This window comes from Halichoeres trimaculatus, unplaced genomic scaffold, assembly GCF_033239565.1.
Source record: "Halichoeres trimaculatus isolate MK-OKI-2021-1 unplaced genomic scaffold, fHalTri1.1 fHalTri1_scaffold_11, whole genome shotgun sequence".
Classification (NCBI taxonomy): Eukaryota; Metazoa; Chordata; class Actinopteri; order Labriformes; family Labridae; genus Halichoeres; species Halichoeres trimaculatus.
The window spans coordinates 16,182,679-16,197,795 of record NW_027437189.1 but is presented as its reverse complement, the minus strand read 5'-3'; the positions used below and the strand labels follow the sequence as shown (position 1 = coordinate 16,197,795).

Sequence of the window (15,117 nt, the reverse complement as noted above, 5' to 3'; positions counted from 1 at the left end):
CTGTTTAGCTACAAGACCAACTGTTTACCTGAGTTGAATTGTAATCTCTTCTGCACTACCTGCTAAACGGTTGGCTTTCCAGCTCTTGGGGACAGGGATATTGTTTTTTTCTGCCATTTTGTAGGCTAGATCATGGGATTTCTTTGCCGTGAGGCCATGGAACTGATCAGACAGTTTTTTCACATCATCATCAATGACTAAGAAAATTAGCATATTTTCTTCAGGCAGTCTTCTTCATAGATCTTATTAGAATTATACCAAACAAAAGTCCTAGCATCATCACCTTTCCTAATGCAGATTCACGATTCAGCACTGCATATGACTTTCAGTCAGTCATCCACTGTCCATTATTGCTTTTCCTTAGCCCATTGTAACCTGTTTCTGTAAATTCCATTTCCTTTAGGACACTTCCTACAGTTTAGTCACAGACTCCAGTTGTCACCCATCTGTTCCTCGTGTTTTTCTGTGCATTTTCGGTTTCCAAGACATTTTGCTTTAAGTTTTTTGTCTTGATGATTTGATGTTTTCCTTTGTCCAACATTATGCTTGCCTTTTACAACCATCCCATGTTGTTTTTACCAGCCCCAGATTTTTGACAGATAACTGTGAACAATCAACTTTTTCTGCAACAGTCTCTGAAGATTTACCTTCTTTAAGAATTTTGATAATCATCTTGTTTGTATTTGCACTTGACAGCTGTTGGGGCCACGATCCATGCCAATCTACTTGTTGCAATGGCTCTCCAAGGTGTAAGCTCTTTTTAACCCTCTCAAGGCAGACATTGCAGATTTGCAACAGCTAGTTACCTTATCACTCCACGTCCACATTTTATGAGCCTTTTTTTTCTCAGACGTACCACTGCAGAACTAAGTTGTGCATGAGCAACAAATAGTTTCCCACTATCCCACCAATTGGCAGGGCTGTGTCACTCTTAACATAGCTGCCTCCTTGATTTCACCAAAACAGATTTTCTGGGCATCAATGTCTTGTAAGTTTCACTACCAACCTCCATTAATTTCAAAACAAAACTGCACAAGATGAATCCTGAATATATATAGACACAGAACACGCCAATAAGTAGATTTTATCTCCTCTGGGTTTTATTACAATGTTGCAACATCCCAGAATGCATTGCATGTGAAGGTCTCTCAAAAAAAGTCCGAATTGTATATAAATCCCCCATATGATAATTTTCTCAATTTTTCTGAGACTAAAACTTAATTTGGGCCTGAAAGGATTAACTGAAGACTAATTACCAGATTTAACCTTATGCAGGTATTCATTTTTGGAAAATTAAAATTTATTGGCTGATTCCTTTGTCTCCCTCCACTTTATCTAAAAAAAAAAAATGTTGACCACCACAAAATTTCTTGCTTTTTTGGGTAAGTTGCCATTTTAAATTACTTAAGCTTTGTGGTATTTTCTACAAAATGAACACCTGAATTACTATCCACCAGGAGTGCTGATTCCATCCTTTTTTTGCCAGGGGTTGTACAACCAAACAGTAACTTTGGGATGTTCAGTGGTTGAGTAGAACCGCAAGAGGGCGCTTTCCTGTGTCAGTGATCATAGACAGTGATATACAAGTGTTGTTCCGTAGAAGAAGAAAATGGCATGGAGAACGAGGAAGTCAGTACCGGTAATTCAGTCACCATGACAGACAGCTGAGCCGGTGGGAGAGGGAGTTTTAGTTGGAACATTTTCACACTATTGCGATTTGTTGTTTGTATCATATTTATGGCGGACTTTGGTGAAAACAACGGCCCTGAAAATGTGGAATCTGACGGGACAAACGGCAGGACCGTCCCCCCGGGGCGTCTGGATGAAACGGGTGACCCCGCGGTGACAGCAGTACCCCGGGGACTGTGGTCAAATCATGAGCGGAGGAAAAAGTTAGTGCTTCACATCGACCTGAACAACACCATCCTGGTGTCTGACGCCGTGACGGGTCAGGGAACCGTGGCTGCGTTGGACTATTTTCTTTCAACTGTCACCTGGGGAAAGATGAACAAACAAGGTAGACTAAAATCCATCCACAGCGCTCCTCCTGTCACACAAGAACACTATGTGGTATTGTGATGTGCTCAGTCAGGTGATCATGGTATGTCATTGTTCCCTAAGTCCGGTGGTTTGAATTTCACTGGAGTCAAAGCCCGTCTTCTATTTCCTTTTTGAATATACTTCTGGTCTTGCCTGCCAAATTTTTTTTTAGTATGGTTTGAAACCGGGACAGTGACTAAGAGCACTTGTCTTCAATGACCGAACCTGAACTGATACTTGCGTTAAAATGCTTGCATGGATTAAAAACAAGAATAACTTGAGTTTCCACTGAGATATGATTGTCATGGAAAATGTATGTAAAGAAATACAGTTCTTAAATATAGCCTATATTACAGGGTGCCCATTAAGTCTCTTTAAAATTTTGAAAATACATATTATAAAGGCAATTGATGATATATCTTTATCAGATTTATTCTATGTACTCAATAGTTATCTAAGTTATTTTAATCACATTGTATTTGTGTATTTCAGGTATCTTGTTGATAAATGAGGTACTGTTAAATGAACCCCTAAAAATGGCTACTCTTCAAGAAAAGGCACAATGTGTGTCATAGTTTATTGAAACAAATTTAAGCGATTTAAGATATTGTGTATCTAACAAACATACAGAACATCACTGATCTAAAGCCAAAGATCCCCCATCCCTTTGCCACCATCGATGAAGTTATGCTACAGCAAACATAGACACCCTGTATTCATTTTGCATTTTGTATTTGCTTTTACACAAGGCTGTTAAAGATTATAAAAAGAGAAGAAAGGGCATTAAAGTGGTAAATAAGCTTCTTGTCTGCTTAGTATTTTTTATGGAATCATAGTTATTTTATTTTTAGATTTTTAGGTGTGATTATTCAATTACCAAATTAACAGTTAAGCAGATCAGAAGATAGATGTTTGAGTAGACATGGACTGTTCTTCTCTAACTTTTTCTTCGGCCGATCCAGCCCATCTCATTCACCAGTTTATACCACATGTATACAGTGATGGTAGAGGCTACTTGGAAAGTGCTCATCTCAGCATACTGCACGTTCTGTCAAAGCACCCAGGGACATCCCAGGGCTTAGTATCTTGCTCAAGGACAGCATGGCCTAGGATCAGAAACCCAGCCTCCAGACTGAAAACCAACCGACTAGCTCTGAGTCAGAACTGCCTCTCATGTCATATCCTGCTTATGTAAATCAAAAAGCACTATATACAAGTAATCATTCAGTTAAACTCTGTATTAATTGAAGGTGATAATGGAACTGGAGATTAAGTTTTAGTACACTTTTTCCTAAAAAGATAACATTTTCTTCTTTCCGAGAGACTACAAAAATACTTTTTCTGTGTTTGGTTTAACTTTGACAGGCCAGCTGCTCAGGAGTTCACAAACGCTCTTCTTAAAAATCAGGTGTGTGTACACATGCTCAGCCATGATCAGCTCCTTAAATACCACCAAGATACCTGATAAATTGGTTAGGTACTGCATTGTTATAGCAGTTAATTAAAGAGTTTAAGAAAATTAAAATGTATTTCTTTTTTCTCCTAAACCCCTCGTCTCTGTGCAGGAAAGTGGGAGTGGCTGAGTGACTCGCCCTCCCTGCTCCCACCGTGCGATGATGCTGTCAGTTACCACTCTCAGTTTGGAAGGACCCCGGGTTTCACCTCTGCAGCTGGACGATGTTTTCGTGAGGTTCTGGATCAGCATCTGGATCTGCTCCGCTGGCCTGAGGGAGTCAAGGTAACATCATTAAAAAAAAGAACAGGACATGTGAAAAGTATTTTTATAAAGTTAGACACCTAATTAAGAAAATCTGATCAAAGTCTACAGCTGTGAGATAAGTTGTGAGAAAAACCATTTCCCTCTGATGGCTACTGCTGTTTTGATTCAGGATCTGATTAGAGGCTGAACTCCAGAGCAACTTCCCCAAGAAGCCCAAAACTCTGTTTTTCAATACAGGAGATCTGTCCGGCCCTTTCTAAACTCTGTGATATCAAGTAGAGTTTTATACTTTTGGGGACTCATCTGTAACTTTTGAACATGTTTACAGGTGTTCCAAAGCAACTAATGTCAATTTAAATTCTAACTGACTGACAGGGCTAAAGAGAGAAAAAAAAACTCAGAAACTGTCAAAATACAGCACATCATTAATATTGAAAAACATGGATCACAGAATCTGCCGATACACTGAGTCAAACAGGGTTTCTGATTGAGGCTGAAGTTAGCAGAGCTAGCCTCACCGATGTGCAAAAAGCTGCTTGGTACTTTTTTGTAAAGAGGCAATACTAGTAATCAAGGCACTGCACTGTATCACTCTGTGCAGTAAAATTCATCACGGTTATAGCAATATCAAAATATACAGATCTCTTAATCTCTCTCTGATCTTTCTTCTAAACAAAACCAAATGAAGGCTCAATATATTATCACAAGACTTAAAAAAGTTCATGCGTAAAAATCTCATGTCATTTAAAAGACGGCACATGACGGAGCAGATTTTACTCTCTAGTGAACTTAGAGATTCCTCCTGAGAAGTTTACTAAAATTGTATAGTCTTTAAATGCTGACAGGAATGAAAAAAAAAAAGATTTCATGAACAGAAATATCAAATGATTTTACAGTGGTCTGACAACAATAAAACTCTGATGTTAAAACACTAACATCACCCCTTCACTATATGAGTCAGAGATAATCACTTTAAATGACATGATAAACTTTACCTGAAAATACTTGTCTAAAAACTATAGTTGCTTCTCTTTGTTGTGTTTTGGGCTCAGAGGATTAGATGCCATGTGGAAGAGCAGGTAAGATGACTGGTAAGAGCTGGCATGAAGAAAGAGGTTCTGGTGCCTGTGCTAACTGCTGAGCTACCCTCTGGTGTTTTGCGCCTAACTTAGCAACACACCAGTGAAGGTGGGAGGCCACTTAATAACCCCTGTGATGTGCTGGCTTTCACTGCGCATCTGCCCCACCTGTCTGGACTTTCAGGAGACTTTAGGAACCATATGACCTATCTATAGAGAATAATGTAATGAGAGAGGATATGAATAATGGTTTCACAGAGCTTTATTTGGATTTATACAGCTCTACTTCCCCAGCATTTCAGACAAACCAAGATGAGAAGAAGCGTGCTGTGTTCATGAAAGCAGTTAAGGTGTACCCCACAGGGCAGAACAGATGGATTCAGAGCTGAATTCTACAAAATGTTTTAGGAGAATTTAACAACTTTCTCACCAAGGATGCTAAATAATTCAGCTGACAGAAAGGAAAAAATCACTTAAACGTTCACTGTGTGAGCTAATCCATTATTGAAAAGGAAGAAGATCCAGTAGATCCTGTGGATTACAGACCCTTTCCTCTCTCTGTTTAATCACATTTTCATGTTTCTACTGCCAGATTAAGTCAACATTTGTTAACATTTACCCGCCACAAAGTCTGTCATATAATATTAAGGTTGAGGTTAAAGCACTGAAGCAGCTGCTGTGGTGAACCATCTTGTCAGAGCTGTGCAATAATCCCTGCAATACTTCTTGGTTGCTACTTGGTGTGTAAAACTGTACAAGCACAAACAGTTTAAAGTTTTCTCCTTCATTTGAAGTTCATGTTGAAGACAGACTATTTGAAATAATTTTATCTTGTGGCTGATAACAGCTTATCACCAAATTAGTAACATACTCTCTAAAGATTCTGTACCTGTCCCCTGAGAGGAAGGGAAAGGTAAAACAGTGCTGTGCCTTCTTATTTATTATGGAGGAATACACTTTCCTTGATTTCCCAGTGGATATATAAACAGCAGTCACAGACTAATGAAAACAGTGAATCCTGCTGAGCTGAACTAACCTCAGGTCACGCTCCATGCTGGGTCTTATAATTGTGATAAATTAAAATGAAACTTTACATAAACATTTTTCTTTATGAATTGTCCTATTGTTTGTCTATTCTGATAAATACTATTTTCTTTCTGGAGTTAAGCTGAAAGGGAGCAGCTCTATTGTAATGCTCATGGGACTTTATTAGTTAGGCCATACATTTAGCTTATTATACAGAAGCAGACAGCAACTCAGCAAGGAAACTATTTGCATAAATTTGTGTTTTTGTTCTAAAAAATCTGAAATCTAATAACATAAACTAGTGCCGGTAATTTAGAACTTTCTATAGGGTTCTATTTTTACCTGTCTCACTCAACTTTGCTGCATAAGTTTAAGAATTGACCCTGATTGGTGTTCTCTCTGTAGTTTGACTCCATAACTCAGTCCTGTGTTTCTGACCTGTCCTTCACCCTGCCCCCTGTAGGGAGACAAAGACATGGCTGTGAAGGGAGAGGATGGACGGCTGTACCACTGGATCCTTCCTTCCTTCTTCCAGCTCTTTAAAGATCTGGTGCAGGAAGGCCAGGACTTTGCCATCATTTTCCGGACATTTGGAACAGATCTACCTCGTGTGCTGAATGTTGTGTCCAGAGCGCTGAATGGAGCTCACCCACTGTTCCCAGACCTGCCTGACCTCAAGGTACAGTAGTTTTACTTCAGTCATTGCTCTCCAGCCTCTGCTGAAAGAGTGACTGGCTGATTGGATGTTTGTGTTAATGAGCGGTTGAACAGGAGACCTAATAAAGTGGCTGATAAGTGTATTCTCACATAACTGTTATCAATATGAGACAGTAATCTAATCTTTAAGCAGTTCTGCATACCTTGTTTCTGTGTTGGTTAGTTTGATGCTCCTTTAGGGTACGTGACTTTAAAGATCTTCTCCACCTACCTTCCAGAGGGGTTTTTACACGTGATCAGGGAGGCCAGGTGGAAGAGATGTCAGAAGCAAACCTGTCAGGCAGTGTGAAGTTTTGTTCACACACCATCCTGTCAGAAGGGGAAGTGTCAGCCCCAGATCAGGCAGAATTTGAGGAGGTCTATCCTACAAAGACATGAATGTGTTGAAAACTATTTTAAAGCATCACATCGATCACACTTTCAAAATCTATAAGTCAAAGGAAATAATTGTTAACCAGCTGGTATCACTTGTTCTACAATGGTTTTGACTCATTTAGTTCAAAGTTTCCCTGAGGCTCTGAGGTGCTATAAACAACAGTGCTTGAGGTCTCTTGTTTAATTCTTTTCTTTTTTATTTTTTTTCCGCTCTTCAAAGATGCTGAAAGCAAGAAAAAAAAACAAGCAGCATTTCTGTCACTTTGTTTTTTGTGCTTCTATGCCATTTTTGGTGCCTCAGTTTTAATTTTGAAGTCTTTTGCGTTCTGTCTCTTGTCCTGTCACAAGCTACTTCTTGTCAGCCTCTTTCTTTTTTTCCCCTCTATTATAATGTTTGACAGTGCATGCTGTTAACAAGGGCCTTGAAATTTGTCTTTCATAATTTTTTTGATGGACCTAGTTCACTCATTTTTTATCTCCAAACAGAACACTAGGCCAAGTGACAGTAAATTAAAATCTAAATTTGCTTTGGTAATTGAGTTAACATTCAGTTTAAAAACAATAGCCGCCGTCCACAGAGTCCACACACTAGCTGCTGCTCCTTAGGGCAGGTGATGGAGTCATAAATACGGATATGATTGGCTTATGTTCTTGGTGGGGTGGGGGGTAGATAAAGAGTTGTAATAAGAAGATACAGTTTGCGTCAATTCTTTGTATTGTCCATTTTATTCTACTTATTGAGGGCCTGTGAGCGACCGTTAACCTTCCCTCCTGTTTGATTGCACTCATTAGTGCAGCCTGTGTCTCTTTGTCACACCTGTTCATCACTTGCTGCTTGTTACTCTGCCTGTGTGGATGTATTCAGTGTTTCCTCCTAATTTTGTCAGTTTGTCCGCATGTTGAGTACTCCTAGAGCTCTGGTGTTTTACCGGTAAGTGTTTTTGTAAGTTTGGTTTTGGATTAATGTTTTTTTTTTTATTTATTTGCAAGTGGGTCCCCGTCTTAGTTGGTTGCCCTACAACTGTGAAACCTGACCTTTGATTCAGAAACAAATCCAGAGATGACTTCTAACACATTTCACAGAATGTTATGATAAGAGATTTTTTATGAAAACCCCAGACCAAGAATCTTTGCATCTGCAAGGAGTTTTTATCTGGTTTTAAAACTGACTAACACCAATAAATCTAATCTAGATTAACTTGTGTTGTGCTTTTCTGCTTAGCTGTATGTAGGATGTAAAGTAAAAAAAATAAAGGAACAGTTTACAGGTGCAGCTACAAAAAAGACTTTTGTAGAAAGTAATTAAACAAAATAAGATTTAGTATACTTTGGATTCATTACATACAGAGAAAGTTTTGAAAGAATTTTAAGTTTTGTGTTTTTAGGTTGTTCTTTACTAGGATCTTTTCTTATGCCTGGTAAAGTCTGATGCTTTTAACAACAAAATCCTGAGCCAAAGTTTTGGTTTTCTGCTGACCCCAACCTTGTTTTCCCTCTGACTTTGACTCTGCGACTTCTCTCTCTGCTCAGCTGAGTGTGAACATGACTCCAGGCAAGATCCGCTGCAGTAAGAGAGCGATTGTCCTGAGCAGAGCTGAGGACCGTGTGTCGTCTCGAGACGGGGAGAGAGGCCTGTACGAGTACTTCAGCTCAGTACAGGGCCTGGGAGGATTTCAAGACCACTTTGACTGGTACGCACAAGGCTCCTCCAGACACTTTTAGATCATGTCGTTCTTGTCCACTGCCCGCTCATCTACATCTATGCCTGTGCTTTTCTCTCAGGTGGGCCAGTAACACGTTCTCCATCCGAGGAGGGAAGCCACTGTGGGTGGATCCCTTTGACCACAACGTCCAGCACATCTTCATAGATGACAACATACGGCAGAACGATGAGGATACTATAGTTCATCCAAAGGTACTGACACTGTGTTTAAAGAGACAGCATCAAGCTTCTTTGGCTAATGAAAGGATGTAATCCATATTGTCCTTTTATTTAAAGTTATTTTTTTGGCTTTTATGCCTTAAACCAGAGAAGAGATGACAGTGGACAGAGCAGAAGCAGGATGAGAATAGGGAGTGACATGTGGGAAACAGGCTTTAGGCTGGATTTTAATCCTGCTGGAGAGTAAGTGGTTCAAAACTAAATCAAAAGTGAATGTAGCTTTACTGACCCTCTCATCTGTCTCTCTGTCAGGTTTTCTTGGACCCAGGTGGTGCTGTCACCCGCACAGCCTGCACCTCTGAGCTCTATGACATCACGTTGGTCCAGACTGACCTCTTGAGGGCCATCTCTGACCCGAGATACTTCACTCAGCGTGTGAAGATCTGCCTGGAGAACTATGACCGGAATCTCCAGCAGGGGGCAGGCTAGAACAAACTTCAAACCCCTTCACATGTACGTCTGCTTGTCTGTGAAAAACCTGAAATTTAGGGTTTCATTGACAACCCAAGCATAGAGAGAACGATGACTGTAGACAAGGCTGAAAAATAGACAAACAGCTTATTCAGGAAACTAAAGATAGGGGAAAAAAATGTGCTCACAAGGAGAGGAGTTTAAGCCCCTATTTGACTGCAAAATATGAGATTTAGAATATGTTTTTTAGTGACTCATGTTGTAGAGAGGTAGAGTCATGTACCATTCAGTCCCACTCCATACTTTTAGACCCTAGTCTTGCTCTGTGGTTGCCTCATGCTGGTGGCAAAGAAGAGAGAGAGAGGAGAGCTAACAAGCAAGAGGTGAGAGAAAAGTTCATCCTGGCATTGCTTTTACATGTTTACAAAACAGTGAATCCCACTCTGAATTAAAATATTTAAATCTAAAATGTAGGACAAACTAAAAGCCATCAAATGAGAGCTTAAATGTGGCAGCTAGTTAAAACACATCTCGCACTCAGCTCCCCTTGAAAGCAGTGAAAGGATGTCACCATGGACACAGTGGTACACAGATTCATTACACAAAATTTACACTCAGTTACACACCACAGTAGCCAGCTTAGACTTTTTGATTACAGGCTTTGTAGCTAATCATGCCACTGATGAACTGCCCTAACTTTTGATGTCAGATGTGATCCAAAACCTCTGAAGTGTTGTGTTGTGAGTCAGACCCATCCAGGTCATAAAGGTTTAAACTTCCCTCTTAGTCTTCCTTAGGATGCAAAGGCATCATGTAGCTTCTCCTTTAGATCCCTAAGAGCATCTATTCTGACCTCCATTTTTTGGCCGTTTTCTGGCTCGTTTACCTCCATCCTGAACCAATGAGAAAGACTTGAACCTTTCCAGGTGACTGTGAAGTAATCTGATAACTAAGTATGACTGTAGCTGACAGGTGAGGCCTCATATTAAACTATAAACACATTATAAAATCCATAATGTCAGAAGTATTAAGATACTGTTTGATGTGATATCTGTTTGGATTATAAAAGATGTTAGATTTATACAAAACAATATTAGATTCATAATAACTTCTGTTTGCATAGGGTCAGGTTAAACATCATCAAGATGTTGGTGCTGTGAGAGAAACGTGGTTATGTTGAACACAGCTCTGGGATGTATTTTTGTGCTTTATTATTTAACGCAATTTTCATTATTTAAGAGGACTTGTGTGAAACTTCTACTAAATCAGATTTGTGTCATAGCTTTTGCTTTGTGGCTTTTGGGGTATTTATTTTTCTAAGGTTTCTGGGAGATTCTTTTTGTGACTTTGTTTTCCTTTGGTCGTTGTTTGACAGACTACTGAGTGCAAACAGTGTAAACAATCTACAGGTGCAATACTCAAAATGTGGTTTACAGAACTGGGGTGATAAAATCAGCATTGTACCTCAAACAGAGGGTGCACTTTTATCCTTTTGAAGGGGACTTGTGCTGGTACCATTGTTGCACAAAGAGAAAGCAGGGATGAAGAGCTTGGTCGGCAGTAACAGTTACAGTGGTTTATAATAATAGGTTAAAGTTGGATTTTCACTGTGCAAAGCTATTTAAACAATTACTATCTCAGAAGCATTAAATTTGATGATGCATAGATTTAAATCTTGTTTTTCCTTTTTTTCTTTACATTTAAATTTAGTACAAAGCTGGATCAGGATAACAAGGTTCATTTTTTATAGTGAAGAAGAGAAAGAAAAGAAGCAACAACAAACAAGATCTGCACCGACACACATTATAACAAATTGAAGTTGGGGTAGTTTTATTCTGAGGACTGAGCAAGTCATTCAGATCTATTTCACTCTTTTGGTTTTGTACTCTGAAAATCTTTAAAAGGTTTAGCTGAAGTTATTTAAAATGCTGATGCAATGTCCAATGAGGTCACTTCTGCTCCATATTTTGAGTTCTGCTATTCTTTTTAACGCACACCACATCAAAACTTGAAGATTCAATCTATTTATTTTTCTGATGTCAAATATTGCCATAAGGTGTTGAATAAACCTGTAAGTTTTTTGATAAACTGTTCTGTCTTTTCAATAGGGTTGCAAAGGGGTGGGAAATTTCTGGGAAATTACAGTGAAGTTTCCTGAAACTTTCCATGGGAATTTCAGCTCAGGAATGTTGGAAACTTAAAGTTTTTTTTAAATCCCTAGAAATTTTGACTAAAAAATGTTTGGGACTTCTTTTTTTTTCTTTTTATCAACTTGAATGAGGTTTCTGAAATTCCCATGGAAAGTTTCCAACTTAAAAAATTCCCAGAATTTTGAAACCCTACTTTTCAATATGAAAACATACTCTAAAATAAAAAAGATGAGTTGGGTATAAAAGGCACAGTTACACAGTTAAAAACAGAATTGAATTGAATTGGATTGAAAATACTTTGTTAATCCCAAGGGGAAATTCAGGGGTCACAGCAGCAATCAAGAAAACAAAAGTAAGAAAGTATATTGAAAGTGGAAAAAAGTTCCATAACAAAATAGATGATGACAGCTTGTCCATCATCCTCTGGTCAGCCAGCCTCCACCTCCACAGGATTCAGGACTGAGCTTCTTCAGGAGTCTGTTCAGTCTCTGTCTCCTGGATCCTGTCTGCTCTCAGCAGGTGAAGTTAGCTCTGTAAGCCATGTCTGTGAATACCATGATGCTACCCTGCTTTCTGGTATTCCCCCTGTTGCTGGGTTAGCATGGCTAGCTTGTCCATCGTTATTGTAGATAAATCTTATGTTCCCAATAACGATGGATGGAAGGACAGGTCCATGTCGTCACCTCATAGCTCACACCTAAACATCAACATGTCATCCTCACCTCCTTCTCCTGACCTTGTGGGGAAAACATCAGGCCTTGCACCAGTTAGCAGTGACATGCTACAGGGAGCTAACAACTGACTTCACATGTAAACAATGTGGCCATGGTTACATGTAGGATCTCTAGACAAACACAGGAGCAAAAAAAAAAAAAACAAAACACTGAAAACATAATCAGTTTGGTTTCCATGACCAACAAATAACCCATACAAAGAAATGAACCAAAGAGACTGACAAGGAAGAGAGCTGCCACAACTGGGCACATTGGTCACATGTCATGAAGAATGGGATGGCATACATTGTTCAAACTCTTGTTTTTCTGACATTTCTTATTCTTGTATACGTTGCACTTCCCTCTCTGCTTTTATCAGTACTTCCTAGAGATGCCTTGAGTCCCACCAGGTGGAAATAATGAGTGGAAGCAGGAGACTGTGGGATAGAAAGAGCTTGTTAGATAAAATGGTTCCTGTTTCTGTCGTTTGGCACAGGATTAGGGATTAAAGCCGGGCTCCACAGAAATGTTAGAAGTGAGATTTGAACAGGTAGTTCTGCTGCACTCTGTGTAATTCCTGCTCTAAGTGAGTGGATCATTATGGCAGAGGTCAGACACATCAATATGTGACCTGTTGTGTGTGGACTCATCCCAGGCTGATTGTGATGGATGATAGTGACACTTCTGTCAATGTGACTGAACGTCTGATGATTTACTGACAAGGCAGATGGTTCCAGTGAAAACAGCTGAAGTACAGAGCTCCTCTGCTTTATTTTTCTTTACTCTGATCTGTCACTCTTCATTGTTTTCAGTGAAACCCCTAAACATTTAGTTTACAGTATTTTATCACTATCACATAAAGACTGCTGCCTTTTGACCTTGTTTTTCTTATTCCTTAAAGTTTTTTTTCAGGTTTTTCATGCCTCTAAACAGCGAGGACAGTAGAAATCCTTCTTGAACTGTTGAAAAATAATGTTATGGAACATTTGTGAAGAAGCAGCTCCAACAGTTGTTGGCTCAGAACAGCAACACAGATCCAAAGCACAGATTTGGTTGCATTACATCATGTTTTTTCTCCTCTGAGCCCTTTCTCTTTGCCATGTTTCATTCTATTGAAGGGATAATTGTTTCTGAGGTGAGGGTGTATGAGGTAAGGGTGTTTCACACACAGGATCCCTGACGGTTCAGCCATTTTATTGCGAAACCAGGTGGAGAAACAGAAAAAGGCAATCAACAGCTGCAGACAGAGACAGTTTTTACCTAAAAACCCACTAATATCAGTGTTGGTGTCTGCTCTATGCAGAACAGTTTCAGCACTGTATTTGATAGATAAGGAAAGCCAATTTGTTTCTGCACTACCTTCAGATGCATACATGTTCCTCATGGTTTCAAAGAGCTAAGCTGTCCATCATCTCTTCCACCTTCACTTAAACAGAACTCAAATATCCATTCTATGAAAAACTTGTCACTATCATGAGAAAGTTCTTGAAACCTTGTCGCTGTGCACAATTTGGGGCGAGTGTTAACACAAAGCTTGTATTTGTTTCTTATGTGACAGGAATTCAAAGCTTAAATTTGAGTGCACTGCACTAGTGGAGGTACAATTTTGAAAACTTAGGAAAACTCCAGAGACCAATAACAACAAGGGCCCAAGGGTATTAGACCAATATTTATATATTGTCTGAGTGCATTTCTTATAGATTTAACCAAAAACTTCAGGAAAAAGTTGTCTCTATTAAACAATAATGAGCCAGCCTCAGAACTGAAATATTTTCATAGGCCTGAAATCTCTTGCAGTGCCACAGTACCTTTACTTTCCTTTTCTCATAACTGTCATTTATTCCCCCTCGATGCTCCACTTGGAGAGAGACAAAGAAATTATAGTTATCTCAGGCTATGTCACAAGTTTAACTTCGTAAAGTGAATGCAGATATGATTTCAGTCATACCAATGATATCGACATTTTCTTTTTTTTGTATTTTTATGAACTATAAGAGACATCAGGAGTAATTCTTCAGGTCTATCATAAACAGAAGAAACTTTGGATTCCGATTTTCTGTTTTCGATGATTTGTCATGGGACGAATAATTGAAATTGTGCGCGGTAGGAGCCACAAGAGAAGGATTTGAGCAAATATTTAAATCGAATCACAAAAAAAGGTCGACTCGAAGCTCACGGACACAAAAAATAAACAAATAAGAATAATTTCATATTTTTTCAGAGAGAATTACAATGTGGCAGCATGTGTACATACCCAAAAATTCATTGTGAAACGTTTTCTCTCCCATGTTGTACAGACAGTAGCCAGTCGTACTCATGTGATGCTTCACTCTTTTTTTTTTCTCTCAAAGTTGTTACAAACTTCCCTCGATCCACATGAGGGCAGCAGTGCAGCTCTTCGAGCCCCTTACACTTTAAGGCAACATCATCCTCTCAGGTGAGTCTGGAGTTACCTGATGCTGGTAGAAAGCCGTGGATCACTCAAACCGCTGGCTTCATGCACTACGTTTTAGGACCACATGGCACAGAAGCAGCGCTGGGTGCACCTAAATGTTCAGGTTGGATGGTGACTGATTGGGGTGTTGTCACTTGTGGGTGGTGGAGTGGCAGTTGGCACTGAGAACGCACGAGGTAGCGGCGTGTGGAGGTTGCGTAAATGCGCACTTGTGAGTGAGGGGAGGAGAGGGGACAGGAAGAGGATGTATGAGGTGGGGAGATGTTCAGTCAGTAGAAGGAGGGCTTAAGTGACTGTTGTTCCTGCTGGATTCTGACACTGAACAGGCACACTTCTAACAGGAGCGAACATTCCACCGCTGATACCCGTGTGGTGTGCCCACATTTACGCGGAGCTTCTCCGGTGAGCACGGACGCACCGACGGCCGCGTGCAGTTCATCCTCTGGCCATTAAAGGTAAGAGCTGCTTTCACCAAACTTTCCACCTCTC

The 15,117-nt window shown here is 39.7% G+C and overlaps 2 protein-coding genes across 3 annotated transcripts in view; both read left to right on the top strand.

Moving 5' to 3' along the window:
- Positions 1-1,610: 1,610 nt before the first annotated feature.
- Positions 1,611-11,393, top strand: LOC141798935 (uncharacterized). The gene is made up of 6 exons (XM_074680903.1): positions 1,611-2,017; positions 3,606-3,778; positions 6,329-6,544; positions 8,488-8,648; positions 8,740-8,872; positions 9,152-11,393. The coding sequence occupies exons 1-6, from the start codon at positions 1,738-1,740 to the stop codon at positions 9,326-9,328; spliced, it is 1,140 nt and encodes a 379-aa protein (XP_074537004.1). The 5' UTR covers positions 1,611-1,737; the 3' UTR covers positions 9,329-11,393.
- Positions 11,394-14,906: 3,513 nt separating this feature from the next.
- Positions 14,907-15,117, top strand: part of klhdc8b (kelch domain containing 8B) — a 219,358-nt gene continuing 219,147 nt past the window's right edge. For both annotated transcript variants that reach the window (XM_074680905.1, XM_074680904.1), the window contains exon 1: positions 14,907-15,083. The gene's annotated coding sequence lies outside the window, so the exon portion shown is untranslated. The remainder of the gene's footprint in view (positions 15,084-15,117) is intronic.

Excerpts from the sequence above, each read along its gene's own strand:
- LOC141798935 (XM_074680903.1), top strand. The coding sequence starts at position 1,738 with ATGGCGGACTTTGGTGAAAACAACGGCCCTGAAAATGTGGAATCTGAC. Across the intron at positions 2,018-3,605 it reads GGGAAAGATGAACAAACAAG|GAAAGTGGGAGTGGCTGAGT; the intron begins GTAGACTAAAAT and ends GTCTCTGTGCAG. Across the intron at positions 8,649-8,739 it reads TTTCAAGACCACTTTGACTG|GTGGGCCAGTAACACGTTCT; the intron begins GTACGCACAAGG and ends CTTTTCTCTCAG.